Source organism: Ailuropoda melanoleuca, chromosome 5 (genome assembly GCF_002007445.2).
Source record: "Ailuropoda melanoleuca isolate Jingjing chromosome 5, ASM200744v2, whole genome shotgun sequence".
NCBI lineage: Eukaryota > Metazoa > Chordata > Mammalia > Carnivora > Ursidae > Ailuropoda > Ailuropoda melanoleuca.
In genome coordinates this window covers 23775238-23801288 of record NC_048222.1, presented here as the reverse complement: position 1 = coordinate 23801288, position 26051 = coordinate 23775238, and the positions used below count along the sequence as shown (strand labels likewise).

At 37.8% G+C, this 26051-nt stretch overlaps 1 protein-coding gene across 2 annotated transcripts in view; it reads right to left on the bottom strand.

Moving 5' to 3' along the window:
- GMDS (GDP-mannose 4,6-dehydratase) overlaps positions 1–26051 on the bottom strand; it is a 605111-nt gene that overhangs the window by 468696 nt on the left and 110364 nt on the right. For both annotated transcript variants that reach the window (XM_002922834.4, XM_034660419.1), the window contains exon 2: positions 4553–4597. In XM_002922834.4, coding sequence (XP_002922880.1) covers positions 4553–4597 — 45 coding nt within the window. The remainder of the gene's footprint in view (positions 1–4552; positions 4598–26051) is intronic.

Sequence of the window (26051 nt, the reverse complement as noted above, 5' to 3'; positions counted from 1 at the left end):
GATGGCCTCCTTCACCTCCCTTGCTCTGAAGCTGGTTGACAGGGCTTAAGGGAGAATTATCCTTTGCACTTCAACAACTGTAGAGTTAAATATTGAAAATTTTAAAGGGCAATTTTTAAAAAAGATTTAATTTATTCATTTGAGTGAGAGAGACACAAAGCACAAGCAGGGGGAGAGGCAGAGGAAGAAGCAGATTCTCTGAGATCAAAGGCAGATTCTTAACCATCTGAGCCACCCAGGTGCCCCTAAAGGGCAATTTTTTAAAAAAACCCTGATAATCCTTAGTTTTCCTCTTCATGAGATGATACTTATATTCTATAAATAGTAAGTGTTAGATTAATTCTCTTTGTGCTCTCCTTTATTGATATTAAGCAAAATTCAAGAAACAAGCAACATTAAAAACTGTAACTTTAAACCTTTATGTTGAGTCTCTTCTCAATGAGAACTGGACCAGGAATAAAGCAATCCTTCACTTTCTCATATTAAATAGTTCATTCAGGGACACCTGGGTGGCTCAGTTGGTTAAGCATCTGCCTTCGGCTAAGGTTATGATTCCAGGGTCCTGGGATGGAGTCCACATCGGGCTCCCTGCTCTGCGGGGAGTCTGTTTCTCTCTCCCTCCGCCCCTCCCCACTGCTCATGCTCTGTCTCTGTCTCAAATAAATAAATAAAATCTTTAAACAATAAATAAATAAATAGTTCATTCAGAACATGACCAGATGCATAGATTTCACTGGCCACATTAGAAGGCCCCCCAGCTTCAGGAATCTAATGTGTGAGGTCATACAACATATTTAACCATAACTAATCAGTCTATTCATACATGACATTCCTTTAAGTCATATGCAAATGTCTATTTTTGCTTAATAAAGTTAACCAACCTTTTTATACCTTTACTCTGCTTTCTTGACTAAAGAAAAAGTAAAGGAATATCTGTAACTGGGCTACACTAATTCTTAGATAGTGTTTGTCTTTGCCTAGAGCCACCCCATCACTGCCACAACAACCTATCTCTGCTCTTCAATCTGCTCCCCTCCAGTTGACTACTGCTTCTCCATAGAGTCCATACCTCCCGACCTTCACAATGAAAGGCTGACTTTGCCATTGCTAGACAATTAAAAATTTGCCCCTTTCTGTTCTAGGAAGAACTCAGACTCGTTATCAAGCCTATTCAGAGAATCTGTGGCTCTTCTTCCCAGTGTTTACTTGTTCCTGGTTTGTACTCTATACCCCAAAGTATATTGTTTCCAGTTATTTCTTAGCCTAGTGATATTCCTTATACAAAGATTAAATACAAAATAGTATAAAAGCTCAGAGAAGGAAAGCACCACAAATTAAGGTACCTTAAGAAATTCTGTTCATCTTTGCCTTATGATTAAATGATCTCATTTGAACCTAGAGCTGTACTGGCTCTCAAACTGTTAAGATCCAGGAGAGTGGCATTAGCAACAAGTGGGGGCTTATTAGAAAGGCTAATTCCCAGAGCCCAGAACCAGCCATCCTCATCTTTATGGGGCCTCTGGGTGGCTCTGATGCACACTGCAGGTTGAGAACCTACTGAGTTAGAAGTCTGTGCTCATCCAAATTGTTGATGTTGACCCTATGGATTCAGGTACAGACAGGTGTCTCCTCTTATCCTACTGCATGCTATCTACTAACCCTATTATCTTGCTCATGGTCTTGAGCAACCAGGGACTGCTGGCTGATAATTCTGGAAAATTTCCAATTCAGCCTCTTCGAAAAATTTACTTCAACCCAAACTCAAAAAGATGAAGTCTGTGCCACCATTAGATTTCCCTTAATAGCTTATCCTCTAATTACAGCCATCTCTTAAAATGGAAGACAGCAGCCTATTAAAATTGAATACAATACGGATAAACATCTTTTCATTCCCCTATTCCTACAAAACTCATATTTCCCCTGGACTATGAGAAGGAATCATTTCTGATTATGCTTTACAGTTCTATACCTTCCTCTTGTATTGTCTATACTTTCTCCTTCTATCAGTTTATGGATCTCACTCCTAAATCTCTCTTCTCTTGCCAAACATTGTTTCAATGATTCATTTCTCCCATTAACTGTGATTTGCCAAGCAGGCCTTCTATTGTCTTTATCAGAATCAAACCTGCTCTTATGATTTCGAATGCCAATGGAACAAAAACATTTGTAGCTCACCTGGCAGTCCTAGGTTCTCATTATGTTTATTTCTAAGTCTATCATCCATTTGGGAACATTACTACCCATCTTCTGAAGTCTGCTAGTTCCTTAATAAGTCACCTAAGTGGAGCTTTGAATGTCTCTGTGCATGTCTTCTTCCTAGCGATTTCCAGTAACGCTGAGACCATCTACCGTCTACCATATCCACATTAACCCCAGGCCCTATCATTAGTCCACCACCTTATCACAGTGACTACTCCACCTCACAACACCATCCTTGCTCCGTTTTCCTCTGGACTAGCTGCAGATATGACTTATTGCCACCAACCTCATCTCATGTCTTAGTCCCCCATGTCGTCCTTGGAAGTAAAGTTCAACATCGACACAGTTTAAGCACTCTTTCTGACATACCACCTCACTCTTCAAAACTACAATGACCATGATGGGGTTCAGGACATGCTACTCTAAAATACGGCACCTTGGTGTATGGAATATTTTAAGCTGAAGGAATTTGACAAAACAATAGAAACAGGAAAGTCACTCTAGCTTTCCCCCTGCTCTTCTCCCCTGAAACAGTCATGAAACATTCCAGTGAGAGATGCCCTCCACTATAACTGGAAAGAAAGGAACATCCTTATCCCTGACGACAAGGGGATGCCAAGAAGAATCCAAACAAACAGATCTTGTTAAGTTTCCTACACTTACCTCATACTCCTTGACCTGTCATATTTCTTCAAGACCATCCATTCTCCATCGAATCTAACATAAAAATACTTAGCCTTAACAGTTTCTTTGGATCTTCATTTGGTTCCCAGTCATATAAAACTTATATTAAATAAGCTTGTATACTTTTCAGTTTAATTTTCAGACCCAGCCAGGGACCCTAAGAGGGCTGAGGAAAACTTTTTTCCTCCTCCACATTAAACCAACAAAGATTAGCAGGAGATATTTCTACAGTTTTCTCAAACTCCTTCTATTTTCTCAAACTCCTTCAGCTTAAAATATTCAATGTGCTAAGTAAGGTACCACATCTTGGGGCTGCACATCCTGAACCCCATCAGCTCTTACTAAGTTCCTTCTCTTGGTTCACTTGATACACAGCCAAATCACTAACTCCTCTCTAAAACACCTCTCAGCCAGAGCCAACACCTGAAACAAAATAATTTCTCTCTCAATCCCTCCCTTTTAGATTCACTAAAGCTTTAAATTAATGTAGTCTGAATAAATTAGTAGGCTTTATCTAAAACCAACTCTTCTGTACTACATATGATCCACTCTAAAATTCTCTGCTCTGCAGAATATGTATGTATTACTCAATTATAACATAAGTGTACATGTATACTTTCATAATTATATTTGTCTTATTTTGATATTTTTGCAAGATATAGAACTAGCTGGCTTTGTACGGGAACAGCAGGTGCTAAACATATCTGCTATTACTTCTTAAAGTCTAAAAAGTTAAGGCTCTCAGAAAAGATTATGAGTTATAATAAGAAAATTCACTTCCTTTTCTTCAAATCCTGTTGGCATTTAGATGTCAAATTCCTTGCTGTTGTTTTTCCATCTGCCCAGAGTGCACATTTTTTTAAACAGTACACCTACAATTAGAATAATCTAGAGAATCCAAATTTATTAATGTAAACACTCCCAAATCAGACCAGAGCATATGGGTTACTGTATAGGTTTTTGTTTTCTGTACAGCATGAACTTATATACAGATACAAAAACACTGTATAGGTTTTTTTAGCATGAACTTATATATAGAAAATTGTTCTTAAAAAGGTAAGATGTGCACATGAAGTTACATCAAACTTAATATGTAAAACCTGTTTCCTTTAAGGAAAGCAGAAAATGTTCAAGGAGAGGACAAAAGAGGAGAAAAAGAAGACAACAATGCTGATGACGCCAGCTGCAAACCCAGAAGTTTCAGCTTCCATAAAATATATGGCTGCCTATTAGAATGAAAAAACCTCTGAGTGTAAATGTTTCATTCAAGCTTGCCAAAGATCAGCTTAGTTTTTATTGCTCTGTGCAATTTCCGAATTAAGTGACTTCACTGTGAGTGGGACTTTTTTATGTAACACATTACATCATAAATTAACCCTAATAATGTTATAGCTTTCAGCTTACCCAGGCTGCTTTATCTGAGAATGTGGGAAGCGTGCAAAGCAGTTAAATACTAAGGAACAGGGGGAAGCCACCAGTGCTCACCAGCAGATAAATAGCACAATGAGCTGGCATTGTTACAAGCCAAGCGGCACATTCTTCCCCTGATTTTGATTTGTTATCAGAGTTTCAGTGGAAAACACACACAGGAGGACGGCGGCAGAGGAAGCAGGAGGCCACTGTGTCCAAGTGATTCCACCAGCCTGTGCTTGCTCACTGAGTCACTCACCTCGTAGCCTTTCTCCAGCAGGAACTCAGCCAAGTATGAACCATCCTGGGAAGAGAAGGAAAATTGACAATTGTCAGACCCTTCACGGCTAGTGTAGAAGGCAGCCAAGACTGAGAGCTTTGAGAAACGCACTGAAGGGGCTATATAAACGTGAATTAAGGATCATGGCAACCAGAATAAAAATAATACAGCTAATGATGGTAAAAACAGAATAGTGTTCCATTTTCCACTGTTCACTAAGCATATTCATAGACATTATCTCACTTGAGCAACACAGAAGCACAGTAAAGTGTTATCATTGTCCTTTTTACCGAGTAGGAAATGAAATCCAGGGACATAATATGGGGCAGGAGAGAGAACATGACACCTCAGATGGATGTAGGTTTAGGTTTTGCCACGGACTAGCTGCATGAAATATGCAAAATATGTGTAGCAAAGCAGAAGGCCTTGGTACTACAGGAACATAAAACAGGAATCAGACTAATTCTGGGTGGTTGTGAAAAAGGAATCGCAGGTGAAGGAATGAGATGGGAGCTGTGGGGACTGGGGGAGAATGCAGGTGAGTGTAAGGAGGAGGCGTTATTAACATTACTGAAAAAAGACACTATAGCAGAGAGGAGGAAGGTTAGCGCCTTTGTGGGGGAAGACCTTCTAGGCACTGGTGGGAGTTGGCTTCTAACTCAAGGGTTCTGGAAAATCACTGTAAAAGAGTTTTGGGGGTGGGGGGTGCTAAACACGATCATATTTATATTATCACTGAATATGTATCCATACACACACACTCATAAACTTCAAATAAAAGAAGGATGTTTATTTTTTGTAAAATAGGAAGGATGCATCTTAAATTGCACAATTAATCCCTACATTAAGATGAAGGTATCTGACTAAACACATATTCTCAACTGGCTTTTAATAACTCTTGTAAAAATTTCTATGTAAGGGAGAGTGCTATTTAAACTAAAATATTTCATGTGCCACTTTAAGGGAAAGAAAGTATGAGAGTCATCCAATAAAACTATTAAGAGGCCAAAAGGTGAGAAATCACTGTTCTAGAGGTACTATAAAAAGCTACCAGCCTTCCTCAAAATATGAATTGGATAGAAATTTTGCAATCAATCCTGTTAACTGCCCACCTGCTTTCAGGCCGGGAAAGGTCCCCTCCACCCCATCCAGACTTAAACATAAAAATGGAAGGCTCCAACTACTAGAAATGTGTGTATTCAAAAGTAGCTGGGAATATTTGGAAATATTTGGGTTTTCTTTGGTTACCTCAGTTTGAAAAACTTTAAAATATCCGTCTGAGCTTCAAAAGTTCCTACCAGATATTCCAGGAAAAAAGAAAAATGAAACAAGCCTTATTATTGTCACTAGTTGACTTAAAGCTGGGAATGGAGATACCCTATGGGTCCTGAAAATGACAGGGCTGCCAAGAGGGTGTTTACTACATTAATGCAGAAGTCACACATAAATTCAGGCAGGGTGACAAGGCAAAGTATACAAGGGACACATTTTGTGGTTCATTAAAACCTCCAGCAGGTTTTCTTCTGACTTCTTGACATAAATATTCCGGTTTATAGACTCATGTAGAGAAGAAGAGAAATGGTTTGGCATATTCCTTTTCCTCTCAATCTTATGATATACACACAATTGCAAGGTTTTTAAATACCCAACATGCAAACTAAATCAAATAAGAGGGCTGAACAATTCAGACCAGGACAGGCCATCACAAACGTGAGAATAATGGGTAGTCTTATAAATCAATAAATCAATCAATGAGAAAGCAGCTTATAGAAAAAGTATTTATAATAAGAAGAATAATTTTACAGTAGTTTGGAAAGCCCTAGAATGTATAGTTTTGTTTTGTTGTTGGTATTAGTTGTTGTCATTTTGAAGCAGGCAACACCATACTTCTCATGTTTTATAATTTTTCTTGGAATAAAAAGTTAAAATGCTTTGTATTCTACCATGGCTGTATACAATGTTTTAAAAAAAAAAAAAAAAGGCAGAGGTGAAAGTGCTAGAGATCCATGGGGGCAGGGAAAGCTGTGATTATTCAGAAAGCTGATGTGAAACAGACCTGACCAGGCCTGAACCCTGTCAATAAGGTCTTGTTCTTCTCACCCAGGGCCCTTCTCAAACTTTCCAACCGCACTGGAACATTCTGAACCAGCAGGGCACTCACTTCCTCCTGACTTCCTTGCCAGGTCTCTCAAGTGATAGGGCCTGAGCTGCACAATGAGTGGGAAATGGAGCAGAGCGAAGGCTCATGGTCTCTGGCCTAGGGAGCCCAGCTGGCCTCCTCTTGTCCTCTCCCTGAGTCCCTGAGGGGACTCCACAGGGAGACACAGTATCTAGGCAGCAGGCGTCAGCCAAGCCAACAACATCGTTGTTTCTGCCTCCTCTAAAAGAACAGGGCTGTTGGAGAAAGCGTCAATCAGACTAATAACTGAAATGTCATGGCGACTGAGAACCCACAACTGACATTAAAAATTCTGATACTTAATTCCTCAGAAAACAAGGAAATAAATGAACTAAATTTCCAACTCATTTGCTATGAACACAATTAATCTGGTACAAATTCCAGCCTGGGTTCAATCCTTGTTATAGAAATCTTCCTTAACTGAAGAGATAATGCCCCAATTGTGGCTCTTAAGTTTAATTTTTTACATGGTTATTAAGGGTATCCATATTATATTAAATGCTGTACAGATTTAAGTAATCACCATGGCTGTAACATTTTCTACCTTATTCTTGCAAGAACTTGGCCCGGAAGGCAAGGAGCCTCTGGCATCTGAGGTAAATAAGTCACATGATAGTAGCCAATTTGCCTCATATCACACTACAGAGGCGAAGCCAGAGCTGGAATCCAAGTCGCCCATTATTTTGACCTAGAAAACAACCTTCTTCCTCATCCTCCTCCACCTGGGACCTACCAAAACATGTCAAAATCCAACAAAATAATAAAAGACCATAACAGATCCATTTTTAAACCAAAGTGACTTAGTCATTTCCCATTATGGAGTGTTTTATGGATTAATCAGTGCTTTTAGTTTTAATTAAGTGACATCACGTAATTTTAGAACACTCCAAAGCTCAGAGGAAGGAGACAGTACACAGCACCTGAGATTTCTCAGGTCTTGTTCGGGCATGTGCACTACTCAGGAAGCAGTACAGTATTGTTTCAAGGTGGACTTGGATTGGCCTGGGATGTGTTATTTGGGGGCTCTAGAGCCAAGGAGGCGGGGCTGCTGCCCAAGGACCAAAAGTGCCAGATTTAGGTGTGCCTGATGCCTACAATCCCTATATTTGGGTATCTCTATTTTTCACCTTTCACGGAATACTCAGAAATGTTCTAGATCAACACGCATGAAAATAAAGAATAATTTCAAAACTTAGTTCAATCGTATCTTGACTATAGTATTAAAATTACTTAAAATTAAATATCTATAAAAAGCTAAGGAAGCATAGAAAGTTTACCCCTTCTCCCAATGACCACAGAAGGCTATATTAAGCACCGAGTGATCCTCTACCCCACACCCAAACACTTATGTGCCAGGCAGTCTACCTTCCTACAGAGGAGACTAGGATTTCTCTTCTCCCTTCAAACATGGATGCACTTATAGCTCAGAAGGACAAATGAAAAGGACACTTTCTTATATGTACTTTGAGAACCTGGTTCTTCTGAAATGCAGGCTAAATCATACTGAGTGTTTCTGCCTAAGCACCATTTGGCAGCTTCTTTGAACACTGTATAAGATAGGTAGTATTGGGCTAAAGAAATCACGCCACTAATAAATGAATTTCTTTGTTTAGATCATCTCAAGCACCAGAAATAGAATATCCCTCCTGTAAGGAGAGAAAGCCCCAATTTACACTGCCCTTTATGTTCTGTAACTCTACGAATTCTAATTACTCTAAAATAAGCATCTTTTCAGCTAACAGCAATTACAGTATCAAAATAATCTGTAACTCCCCATGAGCAAAATGCAAACACCTCAATGACTAACAGAGGATGCAGTTCTGAATTAGAATGAAAACTTCCGATGGGAAGATTGGCAACGTAGTATGAAGAAAAAAGAAGCAGAATATATCTGAAAAGTATTTTCACCTGGCTCATGTTTGTAACACAAATCACTACATAAAATCTTTTTCAAACTCACAGAATTCAAAAGACCACAGGGATTAATTAATCCAACTCTCTCATTTTACAAATCAGGAAATTGAGATTCAAAACAGTTAAATGCTTAGTGTACAGTCACCCAGTTTGGAAGTAGCAGAATCTACCCCTGCCCCCCCAAAAAAGTCTTCAGACTACCAGACCTCAGAATTTTTCACTATAAAATATTGCAAAAAAAAAAAATCCAAAATGAGAGGTTAGACTAGTATCTACAGTTGAGAACCATGTAAAACACACTAATGCATTACCAAGTGAAGAACAAGAATACCGCCAACAATTATCAGTGGAGTGAAAGCTAGCTGAACAAGTGGTAGACAGGAAAGCAGGATATCATCAATACATAAAACATAAATAATTTCCAATTTCTGTAGTCTTTTAAAATTAACAATTATTTCCCCATAAAAGCTTCTGCCTCGGAAAAATGGACTTTCACTTCCTTTGATTTACTTCCTGGTAGAGAGGAGCACTGTAATCCAGAAATGTTATCAACAAACTCTGAATAATAAAGCATTAATTGTGCCTAGCAGCTAAGATATTCTTTCTGTAACCACCCCCTTCCTCTATTTGCCAGGGAACAAGCCCTTCAAACAGGTGTGAAGCCGTTGCACATATGCCTCATACATACACATGGAGAAGTGATAGCAGTTCTGTTGCCAAATGTAAAACTTTCCAGTAAACCATCATGAGCTGGAAGGTTGAAAGAAACATTTTAAAAAGAAGCCAGATACCTCCAGTCATCCTACATATGATTGTAATGTTGAGTCTTTTGTCCATGGTCAATTTTTTTTAAAAGATTTACTTATGAAAAAATATCAGAGAGAAGCAATGACCTAAAAGGTTAATTTTTAAAAATACTTTTTTTTCCAATTTTACAGGTTAAAAAATGATGTTTTTCTTTTCATTTTTTGGCTAGTATAAAGACTGAAGAGTTTTTTGTGTGTGATGAGATATACTGTTTCTTCTAGGAATTATTTATTTTTATCTTTTCTATTTTTTGTCCATTTTTCTAGTAGGCTGTACTTTGCCAGTTGGTTTGTTTTTATAAGTATCCAGAACATAACTAAAATTGATTAATATAAGCTACTCAAAAAATATTCTGAAACAGTTTAGAATTTCAGTGGCAGAGCTCCCATAGTTGCTTTAAAATACATGTTCCTTTGAAATTGCAAATGATTACTGTACACTTAGTTTAATGAGCAAATACCAAAATTTGAATTCCAACTACATTTGCACAACCCAGCATTTGTAATATTGTTAATTTCAACACAGTAAAATAAATTTCTGTAATTAGACAAACACTTTAAGGAAAATAGGATTAAAGCGTTAACATAAGGGGGTAGAAAGGAAACAGTTATAAGGGTATAGAGAGACAATTTTTAATTATGTAATAAGAAAGGCAACACACACAAGTCCACACAGCCCCAGAAATGCTTAAAAAGCCTCAAAAGGAAATCCAAAGGCATTTATTAACAGCCTACAAGTGTGCTGGGCATACATACTACATAGACATATCAAGAGTAAGTCAACCTTTCATTTCTACATGAAAATAAGTATGCCCAAAGAATACTGTATCCTACTGATTTGCTTTCCTTTTTTTAACATTTAAGGTCCCTAGTTTGAACCTCTGTGTTTTTATCTCTCCCACTCTCCCATTCTTCACTCAGGCTGAAGCTTTTATCCTTCTGAGATTTAAAAAAAACCAAAAACAAAAAAACAAAAGTCTTCATATGACCTCCTATTACTACAAATGATAATAGTATTAATAACAATAGTAAGTGCATACATGGCACTTAGGGTATGCCAGGCATGCGCTAAATGTTTTACATTCATTAACTGTAAATCTTCATAATAACCCTGTGTAGTAGACACTATTATCTCCATTTTACAAATGAGCAAACTCACGTGAAATGAGACCAAGTAACCTGCTCAAGATGTTGGTAAACAGAGCAAGGATTTGAAATACACACACACACACACACACTTGAAATAAATATATAAGTATAAATATATATATACACACACATTTATGTATACATATTTGTAACAAATTATTTATATAATAATTTGCTTCCCTAATAGGATCAATCGCTCCATAATGATGTGCCTACCGATGTTTTAACATAAAATTTGGTCTCTATAGAATTAACAATTCAAGGTGTCCCAGATTAGTGAATATCAAACATCCACTTGGGCCATAGGTGTTATTGAATAAAGGACAGGAAGGAAATAAGAGATTTAGTCCCTGCCCTATTACTCTGAGAAGTATCTGGGAAGCCAGGCATTTCCTGGCCTAGATAGGATTATGCTCCAGCACTGGCTCAGACCTCCACATTTCACACGCATCAGCAAACCCACACGTGGACAGACTGAGAATAGTAACCAGGTAACCTGTCCAGCTAATCAAGATGTTCTGCGATCAGGAACACCAGTAGATGCATGAGTCATGGACAGAGGGTGGCAAGGCTATGCAGATAAAAAGAAAAGCTATGAAATACTACCATATTGACCTCTTCCATACTGGATGGCACAGTGCCCTGGAGAAATAAATCACCACACTTGAGCATGAAATCAAGGTGGGAAAAAAACAGAGGAAACACAAGAAACATATCCCTGTCAAAAATCCTTTTAAATATCTGCCTAACTGGCTAGTTCAGTGCTGGTGTGAATAACTCCTTTCAAGTTTAGAACAATGTACTACCTCAAAGTTTTATAACTCAGGGTTCCAGATACATTGATAAAGACTTGTACAGATCCATAAGGAAGTTAATAATAAATTACCAGTAAACTTCATGCTTAAATAATAATCTCTTTGTGGTAAAGATATATATACAAATTTTGAAAATAGAGTTCCTCTCTCTTTCCTTTTCCCTTTCTCATTATCTCTCAAAGTGACAGTCCATACAATTAAAGGCTGTTTCTTTGCAAAGTATATGCTTACGTAGTTCTATTCATTCAAGTGATTTATACAGGAAATGATTTTTTACAGGTACTCAAAACTAAAACAGTGCTACACTTTGTCTAGTGTTCAAGGCCATGTTTAATGAAAAACTTTAAATTTAGAAGGAAAAAAAAAAAACCTTTGTACTGAAAAGAGAAGTATTATGAAATTTTAGTATTTACCTGATTTATTAACTTTTCCTTGTACATTTCTTTTCATAATTTGTGTTCTGGCTAAGGGAGGAAGACGAAACAAACGTCCTTTTGTTTACAGCTTTAAAAAGGTCATAAATAACAAGAATACACGTATATTGATGACTCTATCTTTCCCCATCCACATTCATTTAACAGGTTGCTACTAAAATGTCACTGTTGGTAACAATCAGAGTTTATTTACAAATGTTCTTTTAACCCAATTTCCTTCAGGGATAAGTAATTACCACAATCCAGTTAAGACTGCTTCTAAAATATGTGCATACTATGACAGAAATGTCACTTACAGGCTCCCTGATGCATTTCAAATCTGCTCTGCAATGTGGAATATCCATCACCCCGGACACACTATAAATCACTGAAGAATGATACAAAATAAGAACTGTGATTTACATAACTTGAAATCACTGAAACAGATAAAATTCAAACATATATACACAAGTGTAAACGGAGAAATTTGTAAGCATCTATCCAGAAAGCTGTTTATCATAACTAATAAAACTAACTAACTTTTAGAGCCAGAGAACAAAGTGTTGTAGGAATGACTGTAATCACAGAGGTCCTAACGCAAACAATGTTGATTCCCCTGGAGTATCCTGTCTGTGGGTAGGTTCAACTGGTAAAACTCAGTTTGTGGACTAGGAAATCTCTCCAGTTATTTGTTGTGTTATATTTCACCTTTGGGTTCTACCACTCAGAGAAGTTATCAAAAACCATTTTGGGGAGAAGGGGAATCACACATTTAAAAAATGTGTCTCCATTATACTTGCAACTCTCTTTCCAGTGTCACTGCCTTTTAGACCACACAATTCAGGTGCATTTCTAGATAGCTCAGCCCTAACACAGAAACAGAGGGGGTAAAAGGAGGTATTTGTGAGATACTTAGATGACAGTTCAAACTTCTACAATGTTTATGCGTTAAGCTATTTTTATCTTGTCATTTTGTTTTCTCTCACAAACAGCAAAGGAGCTTAGCTCTTACTCAACCCTACATTTTTTAAAATCTTGACTTAGGGGACAAAAGACATTATCAAGATTCCACTCTATTGAAGACCAGAGTTTTGTAAGGGTACACAGGGGCGAGGGTGAGGAGGAGGGGTAGAGATTCTCCAAGTGAAAATAATGTCTGCCCTAATAGGGATTGGACACAATCTCCCATCTTAGTCACAGCAGCACCAAAATCCAAACTCCCAATTTTGCCAGGGACTTAGACTGAAAAGCTGGTGTCTCTAGTTCAGTCTAACCTGATCATATGTAACTTTTGATCTAATCTTATAATACTAAAATGTCTAACTACTGCTTTCTTTCCTACCTAGTCTCTCTACTAATATTTATGACTTATTTGGGATATTTGACTATATTTTGTAAATTTAGGTCATACATTTGGAAAAACTGACAGCATTTTTTATACCACAGCACTATGCTTAAAATTCACATAAGCTATCACATTTTAATAGACATGGCTAACTCAAACTTACATTATAACACATATTTTCTGCAAAATATGTATTATTATTTCAATCAAAATAATAATAGTCTACATGTCTATAATTCCTATGGTTACTAAGTACTCTAAGATAATTTATCTCTCTCACAACATCCTGGTGAGGTAATTGATATTATCCCCATTTTTCCAGATTAGAAAACTGAAGTTCAGAAAGCTTAAAGCCCTTGTTCAAGGTCACAGAGCTAGTTAGAGAACTTGGCAGTGTATAAAACCAATTTGTCTAATCCTAACTGTAGTATTATTTTCATAATAATTCTCCTTCAATCAAAATAAAAGTGTTTCAACTAAAGCAAGATGTCAGTGCCACAGTTTTATAAAGCTTTTCAATTACCTAAAAAAAAATGTATATAAAAACTCAATTTATTGAAAAATAATTTTTAAAATAAGTACCAGTTACTTTTGCAATAATCCACTATTACGAATGCTTAAATAATGCCCCCTTCAAGTACAGTAAACAAAATGCTCGTGTGTGTGTGTGTGTGTGTGTGTGTGTACATGCACACATGTGCACAGACTCAAAGGGATTTCTATGCCATTATCCTAAGGATTAAAAAAAAAAACCCAACTACAACACAGCTCTGCACTTGGAATGTTAAAAGGAGATCCTGGGGCAATCAATCCATTGATAAACAACCTCTAAAATATAAAAGACTACACAACGTGATATGGCAAATAAAAATTAGGATAAGATGTATTTCCTAGTCATAAGGAGTTTATAATCTAGTGAGAGGACAAGGAATCAATACAAGATCATCATCATCACCATCATCATATTACGATCATATTAATGTTAACATTCATTCACTGAACACCTATGATGTGTTAGGCCACTGCTGGCCAACAGAAATGTATTTTGAGCCATACGTTTAATTTTAAATTTCTTAGTAGCCAAATTTTCAAAAGTTAAAAAGAAATAGGCAAAAGTTATTTTTAATAAATGTATTTAACTGAATATATCCAAAATGTTATATCAATATGTTAATAAAAATTATTAATGATGTTACACATTCTTTTCTGTATTAAAGTCTTCAAAATCTGTTATTTTACATTTACAACACATCGCAATTTAGACCTAAATTTTCTTCAGCAGCACTTGATCTGTATTTAGATTTCATAAAAATGATAATTGAGAAAGGAGACTCACATATCAAGGTTGTATCAAATATACTTAAAAGTCTTCCAAAAACTGAATGCCAAAAAAAAAAAAAAAATCATTTCCCTTTAATATTCATTATATATATGGGGGCACCTGGATGGTTCGGTCAGTTGAGCGTCTGACTCTTGATTTCAGCTCAAGTCATGATCTCTTGGGGTCCTGGGATCAAGCACCACATCGGGCTCCTCGCTCAGTGGGAAATCTGCTTGTGGATACTCTCTCCCTCTCCCTCTTCCTCTGCCCCTCCCCCTGCTCACATTCTCTCTCTTTCTCTCAAATAAATAAATCTGTAAAAAAAAATACATAAAATATATTCATCACATACCTTGGCACAACTGGTTCACTTTAAAAAAAAAAACTGATTTGACTTTGGAGCAAAAGATTATCAGGTTAAAATCTGTATCTATTCAAGTTAACTCACTCTTAAGTCAAGTATTAACAGTGAATCCAAATAAGTATTTGCATACACGGAAAGCAACTCTACTAGCGTTCTTCAAATTTTCTTTCTAGTTTTTACAGCCAGTTTATGTGATGCTATTAATAATTAAAATCTTCTACATATTGATTCATGTCAAAAAATGTATGAAGTCATATTATTGATTTGTACTATAAAAAATAAATTTTAATATGAATTCTCACACCTCTCTACCTAGGTCACAAATAAACTTTTCCTTTCCTTAAAGCTTCAAATTTAGCTCATTTATAAGCAGTGTGATAAGACTGAGAAAACATAAATCTCACTGCCATGTTTTCTTTATAATTACTGAATATTTGGCAAGCATCCCATTTGTTTCAAGAAAGGGAAAAAAATCTTATATTGGGGTAAATATTACAGAAATCTTTGTGAAACTGTAAAACCATGATTCCACCATGAGTGCTGGCCAAAAGCACAAGATCACTGCCTTCGTTGTCCTCTATTTCCTTCAACAATTCCATAAACTGGCAATGAGTCATATATTTGAATGTATAGACTGAAAAAATTTAACTATGGTATGACACCTTTTAAGTCTGCTTCAAAATATAGGGGAATGAAGCAATAAAAGAAACATCAGTCTTTTATTTTAAAATTCTAATAAATGTAAATATTTCACCTACCATAGCTGGAATCATACCTATTGTGAAAGAAATTAAAATTCTTTCATATCCACCTGAAATTCTTCTTTGACATACAGAACATTCAAAATTATGTATGTTACAAATTTAGTATTTCTCACCACAAATTTACATCATTTCTTTGTAAATTTTTAAATCCTTTGAGAAAAAGGATATCGAGTTACTCATATACCATAAAACTTGTCTAAAGATAAAGAAAAGCACTTGAAATTTTTCAAATTTCAAATCAATTCATCTTTCATGCTGTTAGGATGACCTTGTATTCTACAGGCAACTGATGATTTCAATTAAATAACATTAAAGTTTTATATATATTTTTTGTCTTTTCTCATAATTTTCTAATAAAACATCAGTAGCAAATTATTTATTTTGCTATCTCTCCACCTAAAATTGGTTTCCCCTTTTGTGAATTAACCCAAACCATTTTATAAGCATCCAAAGTGACAAGTTCACAGCCTATTAAAATTTTTAAATGCATTGGATATTTAATTCAGATTTCCGGCAACATTAATTCTTTTTTGATCTTTGAAGGAAACTTCAAATCTTCTATGGATTTATTTTAAATATCTCTTTATATTACCCACTTAATTTTCTTTAAATTTTTTTACATAACAGTTTTTCTGTTTTGCTCCAGCGGAGCATATTACAAATTAATCACGGAATTTCCAGTCTCTTTATGTCTTCATTGCTCTGATCATAGTACTAGTTTCTGTGTCCACATTCAATTCTGTGGCAGTAATGTGTCTTTGTTTTAAATTCTAAAATTGGCCTATACTTATTTTAACTGGAAAAAAATTATATTTTAGTTAAAAATTATAAACATTTCAATTTAATTACTAATGACAAGGTACATGTATCCCTGTAAGTCCTGCTGGCTGCATAAAATACTCCAATAAATGCACTACTATGTCAGATAGAACACAGAAAAAAAGTCATTCTGAGTGAATAATTAGTTGACATCAACAAAATCGGTGGTGTGTTTAAGTGAGAAATACACCAGTTAAACTGAAATGTAATCCTACCAAAACAAGAGAGTTGTGTTTAATAGAAATATGTTTTATATTGCTTCCATTTAAAAAATCCATTTCCTCAGTCCTGTTATCCACACCTTAATTGTTCAATAGCCACAGATGGCTTATGGCTACAATTCTGGACATTATTGTGATAGGTTGTGTTTTCATCAGTTTACATTTATTAAATTATGTAATTCCCACAACAACTCCTTAAAGTATTTACTCTAATTATCCCCCATTACAGACAATGAAACTCAGGCAGAAGCAATTAAGTAACTTACCCAAAGTCATACAGCTATTAACCAGGGAGCCTGGGATTTAGACCCAGACAGTCTGACTCCAGAGACTCTTGCCCACTATCCCACACTGTCCAAAGTTCAACAGAGGCACAGAATTTAATGAAAGATGACACAAGAGGTGCAAGGTGTTTTAAAAATACAAATAAAACTACTTGGCAATTAGAGGGAGGGAGTCAAGACAGATAGGAAGGCATTGTGAACAGGAGAAAGACTTGAGCTTAAAGAAACATACTGACAAAAAGGAAAAGCAATTTGGTGTAAGGAGGAGCGGCTGAGAAGTGTGAGCATAAGGCTACTTGTCCTGAATGGATAAAAGATGAGCAACTGCGGTAGATAAACAAAGGCATAGCCCTGTCCTAATCACTGCAATCTAGGAATGTTAGTTGCCTTCTATCAAAAAAGTCATGGCAACTGTGATTAAGGATCTCGAGATGGGAAGATTATTTTGGATTATCTGGGTGGGCCCTAAATCCAGTCACAAGCATCCCTGTAAGAGGCAGGCACAGAAAGATTTCACACAGATAGAAGAGGAGGAGGCCCTGTGACCAGAGAAACCGATTGAATTGATGCAGCCACTAGTCAAGGGATGCCAGCAGCTGCCAGAAGCTAGAAGAGCAAGGAATGGATTCTCCTCTAGAGCCTCTGGAGGGAGCAGAGCCCTACCCAGACCTGATTTTGGAATTCTGGCCTCCAAAACTATGAGACGATAAATCTGTTGTTTTAAGCCACCCAGTTTGCAATATGCTACAGCAACCCCTATGAAGTTACTTCAGGATTTCTCAAAACCTTGAGCGTGCAAATGTACCTTATGAATGAATCAGCAAGAGGGGAACCTAGGAAGCAGTGTTTTCCAGTTTTTTCATGACAGAATCCCCACTCCCTCTGAGGGGAGGGAGGGCTGGTGGTAATGGAGAGAGAACCTATTAACATCTGGCAGGCCTAGAGTTTTACTAACAAGGTCTGGGAAGTCCTAAGCCAGGATACATTCTAGAAGGCAGTGATTTAGGCAAGTAAATATGAACTATATTCAAACAACAATACAAAAAATTAAAGGTTTTTGAGAAATGTTGCAAACAGCCAACCATTTGGGGTGAGAAATCTAGCACATTATGAACCTGGGTTCCAGGTGACTTCTAAGGGGCAGAAAACATGGCTTTGGGAGATAGAACAGGTAACCAGTTGGGCTAACCAGCTCAGTTAACAACAGAGTAAGCTGTATTGCACTCTAGATGAAACCAGCACCTCTAGGAAGTGTTTCAAGTCTTATGAGGGACACCGATAAGCTAAAGCACCTTCAGAGGGTGATAAATGAGAAATGGCATTAAAGAACAAAAGTGTTGTTCCCAGAAAACAACAGTCAAAGGAGAAGCAAAATAGCAATAACTTCAAGTAACTAAAGGACTAAAATAAAAGGGAAAAAAATGAGCTACAAAGCCAAAAATTAAATACCCAAGGGGAGTGGGATCAGGCTCAGCACGAAGCCCTCCATGGATGCTGGCATTAAAAAGCTCCTGGTTGATCTGGATACTCTCGTAGAGACTGGGTGGCCGGTAACTTGACTGCTGTAGGAGGACAAAATCCATAGGGCTAGGAAGTTGGCCCACAAATAAATAAGCTTCCTCCAACACTACGGCCCAAACTGGCCACAGACCTGTTTGTCACATCCATATGTATAGCTGGAATAATAAGTGAATAAAAAAATATTGTGTTAAGCTTGGGGTGAAATTCAAAATATTTCATAACTTGTAGCATAGGCACTAACCCACCAGAATGGTTGCCAGCTTATGTGCCCATAAGTGAGTACCCATCAGATGAATTTTAGCTTTCATAAAACTTTGACAAGTGCCCTAGAGTTGAATATGGATTTTGAGCAGGCAGGAATACAGCGGGAAGAGGAAAAAAATAACACCACTTAAAAACTGTTTATTTGAATTGACAATAGGTCCCTGGGCTTTGGAAACCACAAGATGGAAGGGAAAGGTGACCAGGTAGGCTGGAAGCCACTCTCTATCTACTGGAAATCCGACCACAAACTCCCGGCAGCTGCACTCAGGGCCCAGCAGCAATACACTTGGCACCAGGGCCTCCAAGTGTCCTCTTGGCACCTTCCGCAAACACTGCTTCCATGCCAGGAAGTCTGGGTTTAGTTTTGGTTCCGTTCTCTGTCTCCCTCTCCCTCTCCCTTCTTTTCCCCTACCCCCCTAGCATAAATGTGGGTCCCACTGGTTTCAGGCTAATAATATTCACTCAGCAACAACTGTCTAATAGGTTAACGCCCAACAATGGGCACTTGTATTTTCTTATAAGGTGGAGGTAAATTATGGCACTTGAACAAAGATCTTATTATCTAAATTTTACTGCATGTTTACTACAAGCCAGTTTCAATTTTATGTTTTCGTCTCAAGGCCCTAAGACAAAGGGGAGAGAAAGTTCCTTTTCATATTTGAAGGAGTTATTTTCTAAATATATAACAATGTCAGGCTAAAAACAGGACTTGTTACATGTTGAATTGTGTCCCCGTAAATATTCATATATGAAAGTCCTCAACCCCTAGTATTTCAGAATGTGACTTTATTTGGAAACAGGGTCACTGCAGATGAACTTAGTTAAAATGAGGTCATACCAGAGCAGGGTGAGCCCTAATCTGACTGGTGTTCTTCATAAAAAAGAGAACTTTAGACAGAGGTACACATAAGGAAAACGTTATATGACGATGAAGGCAGAGGATAGGGGTGATGCTCACACGAGCCAAGGGATGCCAAATATACCAAGAAACCACCAAAAGCAAGGGGAGAGGCCTGGAACAGATTCTCCCTCATGGCCCTCAGAAGGAACCAACTACCTTGCTGACACCTCAATCATGGACAGTTAACTTCCAGAACTATGAGAAAATAAATTTCTGTTGTTTAAATCATCTGACCTATGGTACTTTGTTATAACAGCCCTAGGAAACTAATACAGGACTCGAAAGTATTAAGGAGTGCGCACAAAAGGTCAGACAGGGCCGGCGGCGGGGGGGTGGGGGGTGGGAAGGAAGGTCAGAGGAAAGTTTCTGCTCTTTGAGCTTCTAGTTGACTGTCAGGAATTACCAGGTTCAAAGCCAACCCGTCCTCCCTCCCAGTGCTCCGCCTGCCAGCCACACTGACCTTCCTTGGGCTCCATAAGCTATACTTCCTGAGCCTCACAGAGACTGCTCCCTCTTCCTCAATTCCCTTGACTACCCTGTCACTCATTGTCCACCTATTTGGACTCCCATAATTCTAGATGTCGGTTTGACCATTGTTTCTTCAGAAAATCCTTCCTGATGTGCTCCACCCTGACTGAATTAGAACCTCTACATGTTAGAAACACTCAAAGCACACAGCTCTTTCCTTCATAGCTCCTGTCACATGACTCATTATATGTCAGTGACAATGGATTATGTGCCTTCACCACTGGACTACAGGATCCATGAGGACAGAACCACAGCCACTTTGCTCATCATGACCTAGGACACTGATAGGTAGTTGGAACACAACACCTATTTGCTCAATAAAGTAAAATTCCACAGGACATGCCAATGCCCTGTCTTCAACTTACATATCAAAAGTTGTCTTATGGATCAGCTTGGACTTCTTGTCTTAAAACATGAAATACACAAACAGACTCTCATCTCCCACGCTGCCAGTGGAGGAGCACTACTGACTATTTCTACAGTGTTGCATGAGCCCTCCCTCAGGGTACCTCTCAGATTCTCAGCTGCCATCCACTTCTCCCCACCACTTTGGGCACTGCTTTGGTCTTCCTGCCCCCAATACTTAAACCATCGTACACCTAAAACACCAAGGTAAAGAGGCTGTGCTACTCCCACAACTAAACTTCTCCAATGAAACGTAAGCAGAAAGCCAATACATAACACAAAAGGGATTACCACAAAACTATCTGGTTTCAAGGTCAGAGGAGTTATGGAGGGATGTGGAAAAGGAGAGAGCCCCTCCCATACACTTTGCCTCCCATTCCTCTCTGTCACACCCTCTACCTCCAGCCAAACTTCAGGCACCTCCAGGCAACCTGAGGCTCTTCAAAACACAGTTTAGAAACCACCAGCCTAGGGGCGCCTGGGTGGCACAGCGGTTAAGCATCTGCCTTCGGCTCAGGGCATGATCTCGGTATTATGGGATCGAGCCCCACATCAGGCTCCTCTGCTAGGAGCCTGCTTCTTCCTCTCCCACTCCCCCTGCTTGTGTTCCCTCTCTCGCTGCCTGTCTCTATCTCTGTCAAATAAATAAATANAAAAAAAAATTTTTAAAAAAAAAAAAAAAAAAAAGAAACCACCAGCCTAGTCTACAGCCATACCACCCCGAACGCGCCAGGATCTCATCTGATCTCGGAAGCTAAGCAGGGTCAGGCCTGGTTAGTACTTGGATGGGAGAAACCACCAGCCCATCTGATTAAACTTACATTTTCTAACAAAGAAGTCAAAGCTCTCAATTAACTATCACCTCCATTCCCAAAAGCCTAACCAAATAAAAGTATATACTTTTAATGTGGGCATTTCATACCCTGGTTCCAATCTTCCTTGTCATATGTATTTTTTCACTCACTCACTCATTCATTTGTCAAGTATATGCTGATATTCCAAAAGGAGAGTTACAGAGACAAGCCTTACCTTTCAAGACATGAAAATACAGTAGATGAGAGAGTTGGGTCTATCAATGCATGTAATAATAGTAACAGTAATAATAAAAATAACAGGCAATATTTATCATGGGGCAGAATTGGTAGAAATATTCTATAAGCATTAGTGTTCTGAGCAACCCTATTGGTAGGGTCTGATTATTATCCCAGTTTTAAGAATGAGAAAACTGGGGGCGCCTCGGTGGTGCAGTCGTTAAGCGTCTGCCTTCGGCTCAGGGTGTGATCTCGGCGTTCTGGGATCGAGCCCCAAGTCAGGCTCCTCCACTGGAAGCCTGCTTCTTCCTCTCCCACTCCCCCTGCTTGTGTTCTCTCTCGCTGGCTGTCTGTCTCTGTGAAATAAATAAATAAAAATCTTTAAAAAAAAAAAAAAAAAAGAATGAGGAAACTGAGTCTTGAGGAGGTGAGGTCGGGTCCTACAGCTAGAAAGAAGCAAAGTGTAGATTAAAAATCAGATATTTTTGACTATGTTGAAGAGATATCTGCATCCCCATGTTCATAGCAACATTATTTATCATAGCCATGACATGGAAACAACCTAAGTGTCCATGAACAGATGAATGGATAAAAAAGTTGTGATGTACATATACAGACATATATATAAATATTATTCAGCTGCAGAAATGTATGATTTCAGTCATCTGTGGAATCTAAGAAAGAAAGAAAGAAAGAAAGAAAGAAAGAAAGAAAGAAAGAAAGAAAGAAAAGCTAATCAAGAAAGATGAAAGGGACACCTGGGTGGCTCAGTCAGTTAAGCATCTGCCTTCAGCTCAGGTCATGATCCCCGGGTCCTGGGATCAAGTTCCACAACAGGCTCCTTGCTTATCAGGGCGTCTGCTTCTCCCTCTGCCTGCCACTCCCCCTGCTTGTGTTCTCGTTCTCTCTCTCTCTCTGACAAATAAATAAAACTTAAAAAAGAAAGAGAGAGAGAGAGAGGGAGAGAGAGAGAGAAGGAGGGAGGGGATGAGATTTATGGTTCCCAAAGGCAGGGGAGAGGGGTGATTAGAGGAAGGTGGTCAAAAGGTAGAAACTTACAGTTATGAGATAAATAAGTACTAGGAATGTAATGTACAACATAATGACTACAGTTAACACTGCCACATGGTATATATAAAAGTTGTTAAGAAAGGAAATCCTAGTGCTTCTCATCACAAAGAAAAAAAACATTTTTGTATATATATGAGATGATGAATGTTAACTAAACTTATCGCAGTAATTACCTCACAATATAACTCAAATCATTATGTTGTACACTTTAAACTTATACAGTGCTGTATATCAATTTTATCTCAATAAAATGGGAAAAAATCAGATGTTTTATTATCTTTTACATGATGGTCAGTTAGGTGCAACCATGGGAGAGGCTCAGAAAAAGTTTATTATATTCACAAGTTCTAGAAACAAGGAGGCACAGCATACCAAGTAAAGCCATAATGGGGAAACCTCAGGGTGGTCAGGAGGTAGAAACCAAAAGCAAAGGAAAAGACAAGGTCAGAGCCTTTACTGGGGTTTCCAAGGGAAAGGCAAGGCAGGAGGGCAGGGCAGTTTCAGTTTGGTAGTCTGAATAATTTTGGCAGGCTCTAAGCTATAGGAGTCGTCCCTAGATGCCTGACACCTAGCCCTGGGATGACTAAGGCAGAGGAATATTGTCTGTTGGGGTGTAAGGGCCCACTTAGAGGCGGTATAGCTCTGGATTGGTTAGTTTGATATCAAAGGCATGCTCCCAGCTGGGCCCTTTACTATCTCTATTGGCTGGCCCCAGGGGAGGCAGCCCGTCCCAAACCAGAAAGACTTTTAAGATACTGAAACATCATAACATACAGAAAATTTTAAATATGAACAATTAACCGAATTATGTGACTTCAAACCTTCCAACCCCTGTGCCTTCTGCATTGGGGAATGCAGCAATGGTGTGACACTAAGACCAGGAACAAAGCATAGGCCCTAGTAAGGAACAGGATGACATACCTAGAAGGTTAGGAAAAGCTCCACAGAGAAGACAGTGCTTAAAGTGGGTAGTAAAGTAGGAGTAGGAACTTGCAAAAGGATAAAAATGGAAGACAGGCTTTCTAATAAAAGGGACTAACCCATGAAAAGGCAAGCTGGCCAATCTGGTCAGCTAAAAGTGTCTGGCTATTGCTAGAGCCAGGGTCCTGGGAGAGCCCAGAAGAGGGAGGGCAGAGATGAGGGCAAGGACCCTGTGTGAAAGGGCCACTAGCACCAGGGCAAGAATCTTCAATTTTCAATGGTGGGTATAATGATAAGAAATATGAATAGATCTGCATTTTAGTTCACCTTCTCAAAAGCTTATTAAGTACAATTATAGTCTAAGCACATATATAACAGAAAAGTTTAATGCCCAGAATATATGTAAGTCCTAAATGTTATATTAGAAAAGACAACCCAATAAAAATACTGGCAAATGCATGAACTGGTATATTCAAGAAGAAACACAAATTGCCAGTAATCACATGAAAGATGCTCAGTATTCATTAGTAATCAGGGAAATGCAAATTAAAACCACAATGAGATAATATTCTACACCCACTAGATTAGCCAAAGTTTAAAAATTTACCAAAATCAATTATCAGCAAAGATATGTTATCAATATCTTTTTTGTATTTGTATACACTGCTAGTGGGAATAAAAATCAGTAAAACCCTTTACAAGATAGCAGTCAATTATATTCCAATGTTGAAGTTGCTCATACTCTAAGATGTAGGATACATCCTAGAGAGACTCCTGTTCATGACACAGAAAAAATCTTCACAGAAGCATTATTTATAAAAGCAAGAAATGGAAACAATTCAGATGACCAGTAACAGGAAAACTGATAATTGTGGTATACTTAGAAAAATGAATGTTACACGGTAGTGGAAATGAATCAAGCGTATTTATTCACCTCAAAGTTGATAAATCTTATAAACAATGTTGAATGAAAAATATATACAATATATAGCATGGCATGCCCTTTATAAATTAAAAAATATACAAAACTAAACAATATAATATTCAGTAACCATTCATGTATGATAAAACCCTAAAGAAAAGCTAGAGATTAGGCAAATGTCATGATCCTGGTTACCTCTGGGGCTTAACAGAAAAGAAGAGACAGGGAGCTTTCATTAGGATTTCACTATTTTTTCAAGTTAAGTGGTAGATTCATTTCCTTACTATGCTTCATAAATTACTGCGATACTACATATTACTTTGCATAATATAAGCATTTCCTAATTAAAAATAAATAACAATAAAGTACATGGCATAGAACAGGCCCTTAAGAAATTATAAAGATTATTCCTTAAAATGGAAGGGCTTAGAACATGTGAACAGGCTAAGACAGGGAGATAATGGAGAAAGACGGATGAATGAACAGAATGGAAGAATAACTGGCATGCCCAGGAAGGGAAAAGGCTCAAGAGCAATTAGAGAAGGTCTGGTCTAAACAGGAAGGACAATGGCTCCCAAAGCTGGGGAGAAGGATGGGTGCAGATGGAGATAATTTAGTCCTGGAAAGAGAAGGATGTTTCAGGAACTAAAAAGAGTCAAAGACAGTATTTTAGAACAAAGAGAAAAATAAGACATTCAAAAAATTCTTTAGTTTTGATGAAACCTAATAAAAGTTACCAGTTGGCCAAACTGCAAAAGTGATGATCTGAAACAAATCATGAAGATAATCAAGAGAGTAGTCCTTTAAACTCCAATACAGCAGATTCTGCCAAGATCAGAAAACCAATCTCTCACACACACGCATTCAGAGCCCCTAATTTCAGTGGCACGTGACACTGGTTGCTAGCCCAGAAGAGATGCATGAGATACTGAACTTAAAGTTTCCAATGACTTGGCCCAAAAGTATTAGGATATTTTGATAATATTCCAAAGGGGGGAGAAAAGACCTAGACATCAGATTTGTTATAACTTTGAAACTCTAGAATTAATTATCTTAGTCTTACGTTAAAAACCTTGAAAACCTCTGCATCATTCTCAGGTCATCACTTTGGAGTCACCTACATTTGTAAGTTATCCCTCCCCTCTCCACATAGATGCATGCTTTCACCATCTACCTAGTGAGAATATCAATGATCTCGTACTCTTCACAGACATTCAATTCTTAACGGGATGCTTACAAAGACCATGCTACAAAACACAGAACTTTCCTGTCAGATTTTCAAAAAACTATATAAAGATGTATCCAAGCCTAGTAAATCTTCAGAGAAATTCCCTTGAGTATACTAGATAATTCAGCAACTTAGAAACTAAAAGTAGTTGCATTTCGTGCATAATGAAATAGATGTGTTGCTGACAAGACGTCTTAACAAAATATTTATGTATTGACTCACATTTGAAATATGTTAGTGGTATTCCCTATTTAAAAGAATCCTGTGTAAAAGCCTCTTAAAGGTTGTTGTA